General features: G+C 45.3%; 1 protein-coding gene across 1 annotated transcript; it reads left to right on the forward strand.

Moving 5' to 3' along the window:
• The first annotated feature begins 6,157 nt into the window (after nt 1-6,157).
• On the forward strand, nt 6,158-10,489 carry LOC140719599 (interferon alpha-inducible protein 27-like protein 2A). The gene is made up of 4 exons (XM_073034303.1): nt 6,158-6,447; nt 8,246-8,286; nt 10,051-10,212; nt 10,299-10,489. Exons 2-4 carry the CDS (start codon nt 8,247-8,249, stop codon nt 10,376-10,378), a joined length of 282 nt encoding a protein of 93 aa, XP_072890404.1. The 5' UTR covers nt 6,158-6,447; nt 8,246; the 3' UTR covers nt 10,379-10,489.
• The last annotated feature ends 845 nt before the right edge of the window (nt 10,490-11,334 follow it).

The raw sequence follows: 11,334 nt of genomic DNA on the forward strand, positions 1-11,334 counted from the left end.
CTGGTTGCAAAGAAAACGTTTCAGGAGGTATATACATTTCTCTGACATTAAATGTACCTATTGAAACTTTAGTGTCCTGTGTACTGAGATGTAGTAAGTGTCTTTCTTTAAACCATGGTGGACTTTTTTTAGGCATCCGTTAGTCTCGTGAGAACATAGATTTAGTCCTTGGAAGGTTTCCAGGGCGCAGGCCTGGGCAAGGTTTTATGGAAGACCGGCAGTTAGTTGCCCATGCAGCAAGTCTCCCCTCTCCACGCCACCGACGTTGTCCAAGGGAAGGGCACTGGGGCCGATACAGCTTGGCACCAGTGTCGTTGCAGAGCAGTATGTGGTTAAGTTCCTTGCTCAAGGAAACAACACGCTGCCTCAGCTGAGGCTCGAACCGTGACCTTCAGATCACTAGGCCGCCGCCTTAACCACTTGGCCACACGCCAGCATGTGGAAGATTTTAGGGTTATTGGAAAAAGGTGGAGTCAAGGTTGTGTGGTCTTTCCCCAGAGTCACAGGCTGCACGGAGTTTCAGTATGTCCCGTATGCAGTATGCAGTCGAGTCCTGCACTGCACAGCTGTGTGAGATGTACCTGGACAAAGACAGCTGTAACTATATCCTCACTTTCTTAGCAAATGGTCCCCAGCCATGTCAGCCACACCAAGGGTAACATCCGATGGGACTGAAGTTCCAATTGTGCATGGACGATTTGATGGGTGGGAAGGTGCTTACTGCAAGATGAACGAGTCTTGGCCTTTTTTGGTGAGTTCCGGCAATTCTGCCAAATGTATTTTGACAGTCGGCTTGGGAAACCATTCCAGGGGTTCCAACATCAACTTTACCAGCAGGACATTCAAGAACCTGAAATATTTATGTGGAATCTGAGGGGAAACTTCTTCACTCAGAGAGTGGTGAGAATCAATTTGCTAGTAGAAGGGTGGATGTAGAAATTTGGATAAGTACATAAATGGGAGAGATATGGAGGGCTGTGGTCCATGTGCAGGTCAAAGTGATTAGACAGAATAACAGTTTTACCCAGACTCGATGGGCCAAAGGGCCTGTTACTGTGGTGTAGTGCTCTATGCCTCTATGTCAGTGTTAAGATTCAAGAAGTTTATTGTCATTCTTCAATCGTTCGTTAAGTGCCGTGTTGTATGATGCAGGCGACCACAGTCTTTCCATGACCATGGTTGTTCTTGGCAAATTTTTCAACAGAAGTGCTTTGCCGTTGCTTTCTTCTGGGCAGTGCCTTTACAAGACTGGTGACCCCAGTCATTATCAATGCTCTTTGGAGATTGCCTGCCTGGCGACAAGTCGTCACATAACTGGGACTTGTGGTATGCACCAGCTGCTGACACGACCATTCATTGCCTGATCCCATGGCTTCATATCACCCTGATCTGGGGGCCAAGCAGGTGCTACACCTTGTCCATGGGTGACCTGCAGGCTGGCAGAGGGAAGGAGTGCCTTATGCCTTGTTCGGTAGTGACAAATCTCCACCTCACCACCCACATTCTTCATTACACAGGTGTAAAGAAAACAAAATGATTGTTACTTCAAATCCAATGCAGCATAAAAGAGTAAGCATTAAAAATACAATAAATAAAAGTATAAAACCACTCATCAAAAACAATGTACAAGAAACTGTACATTAATTGACGGTGGCCATAAGATGGTGCACAATGTCGCAGGGTCACTCCAGCTCCAATCAACAGCAAGCTTCCTTGCCCTGTTCTTCTTTTTTATGACTGAAAAACACTGCTGACCATAACAAATACTAAAATCAGCAAGTCTATCTTGCTAGCGAGCAGGATAATGAAGACCCTGCGCAGTCACAGCCTAATGTGTGGAGCCAGCCTTCGCTCTGCACCGCAGTCTACTACAGCCACTCAGGGAAGTGGTGTGCAAGGACACAGAAGTGCGGTATCCACTTCGCTTATATCTGCGTCCCTGACTCATGTCAAGGAGGTCAGGACCTGGCCAAAAGGTGGTACCTCAGCACTGCTTTGAAAGCATGCGCTGGAGCATATTCAGAGAGATGGCTACCTACGATCAATACTTCAACAGTGATAAATGTGATGGATCAAAGTCTGGCTACATTGGGAAATATATTGAGGATGTCACCGTGATTAAATTCTCCACTGCCAGGGTAAACCAGAAACCATGACTGACTGCAGAGATTCCTGCACTTTAAAGATCTTGCTGCTTTCAAATCGGGGTATAGGATGGCTCTAATGTCAGCAAGAGCTGTGGTCTCCTGTGCATTCAGGAAGGCAAAGCAAGAGAAAACCCACAGACACCTTTGTGACACCAAGGACATATGGCACCTGTGGTAAGGTATAGAAACCATAACAGATTGGATTTGAAGTAACAATCATTTTGTTTTCTTTACACCTGTGTAATGAAGAATGTGGGTGGTGAGGTGGAGATTTGTCACTACCAAACAAGGCGTAAGGCGCTCCTTCCCCATGCCATCCTGCAGGTCACCCATGGGCAAGGAGTAGCACCTGCTGAGCTCCCTCATCAGGGTGACATGAAGCCATGGGATCAGGCGATGGATGGTCGTGTCAGCAGCTGGTGCATACCACAAGTCCCAGTTACTTGACAACTTCACGCCAGGCAGACAATCTCCAAAGAGCATTGATATTAGCTGGTGTCACCAGTCTTGTAAAATCCACCCTGTGGCTCAATGACTGTGGCACCTCCCACATTGATAGGCTGAATGCCATCTTGAAGTTAGTCACAAATATAAATCCACACTACTTGTATCATGTAGAAACTTGGAGAAACAAGAAACTAACTTTTATTGAATATAACGTATTTAATTGCTTAACGGTGGTGTCACTTTGTATTAGCTCAACTTGGCCAAGAACGATTTATTGATGACTTCCATTTGCACTCGGTTTCTTGTTTAAATGTCCAACAATAATCAGCCAGAATTGCTCCATTACAGTTGTGCTGGTACTGTTTCTCCATGACCACTATGTCCTGGTGAAATCTTTCACCATGCTGTTCACGGACAACGCCGAGACCTGCAGGGAAGAAGTCTAAATGGGAATGCAGAAAATGAACCTTTATTGGCATGTTGCGCTTCATGGTTTCGTATGCTTGAAGCATGTTGCTAACCAGCGGCAAGTAGTCTGGTGCTCTGTAGTTACCAAGAAAATTTTCAACAACGTCCTTGAATGCTTCCCTTGTGATTTCCTCCGGTCCCACTAGAAGTTCTTCAAATTGCCTGTCATTGACAACCTGATTGATTTGTTGACCAATAAGAATGCCTTTATTAATCTTGGCGTCAGTTATTCTGACTAGAATTTGGAACTGAAATAACAGACTTGGGAAATTTTTTTTAAAAAGATGCACGATAGGGAAATTTCATGGTGATTTTCATGATCAGGAGCCCATAGTCCATAAAATACACACAAAGGTATTCAGGAAGCAAAATCTTTTTGTCCAATGTATGGATCATATCAAAATGAGAATCAGGTTCAATATCACCGGGATGCGTCATGAAATTTGTTAATTTAGCAGCAGCCATATAATACATGATGATACAGAAGAAATAAATAAAATCCAATAAGTATACTATATATATGTATATTAAATAGTTTGATTAAAAGTAGAGCAAAACAAATAATGTTAAAAAAAAGTGAGGTAGTGTTCATGGGTTCAATGTCCATTAGGAATCGGATGGCAGAGGGGAAGAAGCTGTTCCTGAATCACTGAGTGTGTGCCTTCAGGCTTCTGTACCTCCTTCCTGATGGTAATAATGAGAAGAGGGCATGTCTGGGTGGTAAGGGTCCTTAATAATGGACACTGCCTTCCTGAGACAAGGCTCCTCGAAGATGTCTTGAATACTACAGAGGCGAGTACTTAAGATGGAGCTGACTAATTTTACAAGTTTCTGTAGCTTCTTTCGGTCCTGTGCAGTAGCACCCCCCCCCCCCACCCACCCACACCAGACAGTGATGCAGCCTGTCAGAATGCTCTCCACAGTACATCTATGTATAGAAGTTTTCGAGTGCTCTATGTGACAAATCAAATCTCTTCAAACTCCTAATCAAATACAGCTGCGTTATTGCCTTCTTTATAGTTGCATCGATATATTGTTACATCCTCGGAGATCTTGACACCCAGGAACTTGAAATTGCTCACTCTCTCCACTTCTTGTGGAGGATTGCTTCATGTTCTCTCGCCTTACCCTCTCAGAAGTCCACAATCAGCTCTTCTGTCTTACTGACGTTGAATACAATGTTGTTGCTGTGCCACCATTCAATTAACTGATATATCTCGCTCCCATATGCATTCTTATCTCTATCTGAGATTCTACTAACAATGGTTGTGTCATCAGCAAATTTACAGATGGCATTTGAGTTATACCTAGCCACACAATCATAGGCATAGAGGGAATAGAACAGTGCACGAAGACACACCTCTGTGGTGTGTCAGTTTGATTGTCAGCGAGAAGGAGGTATTATTACCAATCCGCACAGATTATGACCTTCCGGTTAGGAAGTCGAGAATCCAGTTGCAGAGGGAGGTACAGAGGCCCAGGTTTTGTAGCTTACTGATCAGGACTGTGGGAGTGATGGCGTTAAACACTGAGCTATAGTCAACCTTATTGACTGTGGGGGATGTGTTTTGGGACCATGAGAGGTTGTGCAAGATGTGCTCTCCCAGGATTTTGAAGCTGTCACTGTTTCCACCGTTGCGCCGTTGACGTAAAGAAGGTTATGAGTGGTACGAGTTCTCCTAAAGTCCATAACTATCTTCTGCATCTTGTCGACATTAAGAAAGAGGTTATCTGCCTAGCACCAGGCCCTGAGCTCTTCTACCATCCCTCTGCAGGCTGCCTCGCCATTGTTGGTGATGAACCCTCTCGGGGTTATGTCATCTGCGAATTTGACAATGCGATTGCTCGAGTGTTTTGGTGTACAGTCACGGGTGAACAGAGCGCACAGCAGTGGGCTCAGCACACAGTGCCGGAGGGCACCTGCATTTAAGACGGTGGGGAAGGAGGAGCAGTTGTGCATCCTGATGGAGGTCTGTACGTTAGGAAGTCCAACACCAAGTTGCACGGTGGTGTAATTAGACCGAGGAGTAGGAATTCGTTCAAAAGGGTCTGTGGCACAATCTTGTTGAATGCCGAAATAAATTCCAGAAACAGCATTACGACAAACGTCCTTGTTTTCTGGCTTGATCAGGGCCGGGGCAGTTCAGACACCACGACATCTGTTGTAGAGTGGTTCTGTCGGTAAATATATTGGTAAGAGTCCAATGAGACAGGAACCGAGTTTTTAATGTGTGCCATTATCAGACGTTCAAAGCATTTCAGGATGACTGGCATCAGTGCTGCCGGGTGATAATCATTCAGTTCTGAGACTGCAGAGTTCTTTGGTTCAGCGATAACAGCGGCTAATTTGAAGCATGTAGGGACAGTAGCCCCAATGAGTGAAATGTCAAACATATCGGCAGAGATGTCAGTGAGCTGGGGTGCATGCTTCTCAAGTACAGGGCCTGGGATATTGTCTGCGATAGCAGCCTTACGGGGATTAACTGCAGATTTTCCTCAGGTCTGCTGCTGTTGCAGCCAATTCTTCCCATTATGTCCAGAAAAGGAGATGATAGACAGGTGAGAAGATAAGGTGAGAGAAGGAAATTGCTCCACTGACACCTTAAATTCCGTCTGGGTAGCCTCCAACCTGATGGCATGAACATCGATTTATCGAGCCTCCGCTAATGCCACCCTTCACCATTCCCCATTCCCCTCTCTCACCTTATCTCCTTACCTGCCCATCACCTCCCTCTGAATTGATAATCTCCACCATAAGTTTACCCACTCATGTGGCTTCACTATTCCCACGGGCTGAGTCACCATAAGGTCATCTCAGATCCTTACTTGTACAGTATCCTTCCAGTCTTGGTCTCTCCATCCAATTCCCCTCAAACCTTCACTGTATCTACCTCTGTGTCCCCTCCCGGTCAAAGCTTTCGCTCTGCTTCAGTTACACTACACTTCCAACATCTAAACCAGCTCCATTAATTTGTCTCGCAGTTCAGCAGGCAGGACGTGGGTTTAATTCTAGTGTGAAAGTAATCCCAAACTATTCTCAGCGAAAACGGAGCAAACAGAAAGATCCGCTGGAGCGACTCCACCTATCTTGTGCCTGTATCGGGAGAGAAACGACCGACCTTTTAGGGCGGATGCTTTGAACCCCTGAGCGGGTTTGTTCCTCCTGCGGGTTGTTTTTTTTAGTTTCTGTCGCAGACTCCGGGTTAGCAATCTGCCAGCACAGCCGCAGTTCGCCGGGAAACGAAACTACTCAACTAATGACGTCGTATCAATTGTTGTTTTCTGGAGCCTTTGCCGGTTCTTCAGAGGCTCCGACAGCAGAGCCCGCTCTGTGTGCTCGGAATTGCGCTGAACGTTGGACATCGGCAGCGTCCTTCGGGTTTTGGTGAGTGTTACGCTCTTTCGTGTCGGGGGTACAGTTTCCCAGCAGAAAGAGAAGCAATTATTGAAGAAAATGTTGATGCAGTTATTCTATGCAGAATACTCCTTCAGCAGGTATCATTGGAACGATAGAAATAATGTTCCAGTTTTATTTAAAATTGAGTGCATATACACCATTACATTAATAAAGTACAAAGGTCATGTGTCATTTTATTCTGATATTTTATCGTTGGTGTTGGGCTCAACCTGACTGTCGGTAGGATATTCTGCTGCAAACTTTGCCTGGGGAGTATGGTGAGTAAAGGTTCTGCTGTAAATGAATAACCCATGGATAAAGAAATGAACAGTGGTAACATAGGTCCATAAGTCATAGGGACAGAATGAAGCCATTTGGCCCTTCGAGTCTGCTCTGACTTTCTATCATGGAAAGATTATTATTATAATTATAATAATTATCTATTATTATCCTTCTCCACCCCATTCTTCTGCCCTGTTACTTTTGCCACCCTTGCTAATCAATAACCTATCAATATCGTTTTCAAATATACCCAACATTTAGGCCTCCACAACCATCATTTCCTTAAATGAGTGAAGCCGTCCCCATTTGTTCAAGAGCCTGATGGTTGAGGGGTGGTAACTGTTCTTGAACCTGGTGGTGCCAGTTCTGAGGCTCCTGGACCTTCTACCTGAGAAGAGAGCATGGCCTGGTGGGGGGGGGGGGGGGTGGGGGGGGGGGGAAGGATCTTTGATGAGGGATGCTGCTTTTCTACAGCAACCTTTCATGTAGATGTGTTCAATGGGCACGAGGGTTTTTACCTGTGATGTATTGGGCAGAATTCACTATCTTTTGTAGGATTTCCCACACAGAGGCGAGTACAAGCTAGATGGTGGGAGTGTTATGAAGTGAGAATCTGGGAGGTGATAGGTGGAAAAGGTAAAGGGCTCAAGAAGAAGGAATCTGATAAGAGAGGAGAATGGCCCATAGGGTGAAGGGAAAGAGGAAAGGCACCAGGGTGAAGAGAAGTGTTAAGAGGGAAACAAGAAGGGAAGAAGGGGGATGGGAGAAATTACCGGAAATCAATGTTCAAGCCAAAAGCTTGGAGATAACCCAGCCAGAACATGGGGTGTTGCTCCCCCAACCCGAGAGTGGCCTCATTGTGGCAGTAGAAGAGACCGTGGACCGACATGCTGGAAAGGAAGTGGGGATTGGATTCAAAAGTGGTTGGCCACCAGGAAATGCTGTGCCCGTCAAAGATGTCCCCCAATCCAGAAGATTCACAGGTGAAGTGTTGCCTCACCTAGATGGGCTGTTTGTGGCGGAGGTGAGGAAGGAGGTGAATGGACATGTACAGCACTTACACTGCTTGCAGGGATAGGTGTAAGGAGAGAGTTAGTGGGGAGCGACGAATGGACAAAGAGAGCGATTCCTGAAGAAAACAAAAACTGGGGGGGTGGGGGATTGCAAAGATGTGCTCGGTTATAGGATACTGTGAAGCTATCGGAAGTTGTGGAGAATGATGTGCAGGATACTGAGGCTCATGGGGTGGTAGGTATGTGTTTGTGTGCCATTGCAGGGTCTGTGTCTCAGTGTCATGTTGAACGTACGCACTCCTTATCTAATGGCATTATAAAACTTATTTTTGTGAGCTCATCGCTGTTTGTGGTAGGTGCATATTGTGTGTCACAACATGACAATGCCACAAAACCTCAATGTATGTGTATCATTTTTTGTTGAAACTATCTGTAAATGCAACTTCAAAACAAAATACTTGTTGTAAAATACGTTATATTTCTATTTACAGAATGGGCTTCCTGCCAGTGTTGGGTGCGGCGACTGGAGCCGGTGAGTGAAATCAGTGTGTCAGTGTGCTAATACTGTGGGAGTGGTCGTTGTTGGGTTGGATCAGCTAAATAGCACTGAGCAGCGACACAGAACAGCACATAGACCCTCTTATTCCTAGTTGGAGCTTGAGTAGATGGGCAGAGTCTTTCATAATTACTGGACCACTGCTGTTCCTTCACTGGTTGCTAGGAGTTGAAACTCATCAACCAATGTTGGCAGATGCTCCTTGCCACGGCAAGCAAGTCAAGTTTATTGTCGTTTACCTGCACCGCCAAATGAGACAATATTTCTTCAGACCAGGGTTTAAAGCGCAGTAGTACACCTTTACACATAATATCTTAGAATTAAATCTGCAAATGAATTGCACACAGATAAACAAAGCATAATTTAAGTATTGTAGTGTAGAGTACAAAAACAAGATCAGGCACAATTTCTGGGGCTCCTGGATCTCCAAGTGACAAGAGGCTACTGGCTACAGGAAGTTACAATTTCTCAGTCTCATTTTGGGACTGTGGCTAGGAGAGAGCATGAGGAATTTAGGACAACACAAGGATTTGTAGTTGGGCAATATGAAAAGTGCTGTGTTGATGGATGTTATGTTAGTCATGGTAAAAAAAAAAGATACATGGAAGAAGTAACACAACTCAACCTAACCTGCATGAAAAATTCTTTTAGAAGAGTTGGCAAATTAATCAAGATTAACATTAGCATTATTTGTCCCATAAACATCAAAACATACTGAGAAATGTGCCATTTTGTGTTAAATAAAATCAGTCAGAATCGTGCTGGGCAGCCTGGAAGATCTGCCACGCTTCCAAAGCCAACATGCTATGCCCACAACTTAGTAAGTGTAACTGTACAATTTTGGAAAGTGGGAGGAAACTGGAGTGCACAAAATAGACCTACACGGTCATAGGGTGAACGCACAAACGCCTGACATACAGCAGCAGGAATCCAGCCCCCATCTTACAGGTGGCAATGTAAAGCAATTGCGGTAAGCACTACCAACTATGCCACCCTCAAAATAGTTCGCAAGAGCAGTTCTAAAAGTTTGGGCACCACAGTGTGGCAATGAGTGGAGTTGCTGCCTCACGACTGCTGCAACATGGAGTTCAAGTCCTGAACTCCTAACTGGAGTTTGCATGTTGTCCCTCTGATGGAGTGGATTTTCTCTGGATGCTACCGTAGCTTCCAAAATCACCGAAGTCACAGAAGTTGGTCGATTAATTGGCTGCTGTGGATTGCCCCTCGTGTGTGGCTGAGTGGTAAAATCCAGGCGGAGCCGAGGGTTATGTGATAAAGATAAAATGGGATTAGTGTTAAGTGGGTGCCTGATGGTCAACATGGACTCATTGGGACAAAGAGGTTGTGTATGACTCTGTGACACGAATTTTGTTTCCCCAACTGTTGCTCGGGGAGTGTGTCAATTTCTCCTCAGTATCTCCACACTACAGTCTCTCAGTACTTACCTGATCATGTCCAATTGAAGGGAGTACAGTCCATGGAGGGAGTCCTTCAGATAGTGAGCTGAGGTATTGGATGTACTTTGTAGTGTGCCCCTCAGTTTTATGCCAACCACATTGTGGATCTAACAACATTCAGTTAACACCCAGGTGCATAATGAACTGCTGTCTGACCCAGTGTTAAATTGCCTGTCTGTACCTTTCATAGAAACAATGTTGTACAGGTGCCTGTATGTTCCTGTTCAGTGTAAAGTTCCTGTTTGGATGCACTCTGTTTAAATGGAGTTGTTACTTCTTTTAGTGGCTGCAGTTGCTGCCACCCCTCTGATTCTGGGGGCAATGGGCTTCACAAGTGCTGGAATTGTGGCTGGAACTATCGCAGCAAAAATGATGAGCGCGGCAGCTGTGGCTAATGGAGGAGGTGTTGCAGCTGGAAGCACCGTGGCTGTCCTTCAATCCATTGGTAATGTTGACTGATAAACCAGTGAGAACTTCTCAAACTTACTTAAATCCTTCATTTATTAATAATTGTCTTTTTTTCCCCTATAGGAGCTGCAGGACTGTCTGCTGTTGCTAATGCAGCCTTGGGGACCGCAGGTGCTGTGGTTGGTGCAATCTTGTGGCCCTGAAGAGAAGAATAGCCTTGAGAAAACTTAAAATAAATGACAATCTTTCCTAAATTCTGAACATGCAAAAAAAACCCTGTAATTGAAAATTCATTAAACTTGCATTATCGGTAATTGGTTATTATTAATCCACTGAGTTGTTTGTTATATCTCCCCTCTCGCTGTGAAACAGAGACACCTCTTTCTCCCTTATTAGGGAGAGAGAGAGCCTGTAGTGTGTTGAATACCGGGAGAACGAATAGTCTTTGGGGTATTGGAAGTCTGTTGCTTCGCTGCGTGGTTGAGTGCTCGGTTTTGGGTGCCGATGATTTCTTTTTTTGCTGGTGGGGCGAGGGGGATCGTTGCTTGCTGCTGCGTACACACAGGAGGGAGGGGAGATGCGGGTGACCTTTGGGTTCTAATGTTTTAATTGTCACTCATTCTTTGGGGGCACTCCTCTATTTTCATTACTGGTTGCAAAGAAAACGTTTCAGGAGGTATATACATTTCTCTGACATTAAATGTACCTATTGAAACTTTAGTGTCCTGTGTACTGAGATGTAGTAAGTGTCTTTCTTTAAACCATGGTGGACTTTTTTTAGGCATCCGTTAGTCTCGTGAGAACATAGATTTAGTCCTTGGAAGGTTTCCAGGGCGCAGGCCTGGGCAAGGTTTTATGGAAGACCGGCAGTTAGTTGCCCATGCAGCAAGTCTCCCCTCTCCACGCCACCGACGTTGTCCAAGGGAAGGGCACTGGGTCCGATACAGCTTGGCACCAGTGTCGTTGCAGAGCAGTATGTGGTTAAGTTCCTTGCTCAAGGAAACAACACGCTGCCTCAGCTGAGGCTCGAACCGTGACCTTCAGATCACTAGGCCGCCGCCTTAACCACTTGGCCACACGCCAACATGTGGAAGATTTTAGGGTTATTGGAAAAAGGTGGAGTCAAGGTTGTGTGGTCTTTCCCCAGAGTCACAGGCTG

This window comes from Hemitrygon akajei, chromosome 32, assembly GCF_048418815.1.
Source record: "Hemitrygon akajei chromosome 32, sHemAka1.3, whole genome shotgun sequence".
Lineage (NCBI taxonomy): Eukaryota > Metazoa > Chordata > Chondrichthyes > Myliobatiformes > Dasyatidae > Hemitrygon > Hemitrygon akajei.

Coding starts and splice junctions, on each gene's coding strand:
- LOC140719599 (XM_073034303.1), top strand. CDS start 8,247: ATGGGCTTCCTGCCAGTGTTGGGTGCGGCGACTGGAGCCG. Junction 8,287..10,050: donor GGGTGCGGCGACTGGAGCCG/GTGAGTGAAATC, acceptor TACTTCTTTTAG/TGGCTGCAGTTGCTGCCACC. Junction 10,213..10,298: donor GGCTGTCCTTCAATCCATTG/GTAATGTTGACT, acceptor TTTCCCCTATAG/GAGCTGCAGGACTGTCTGCT.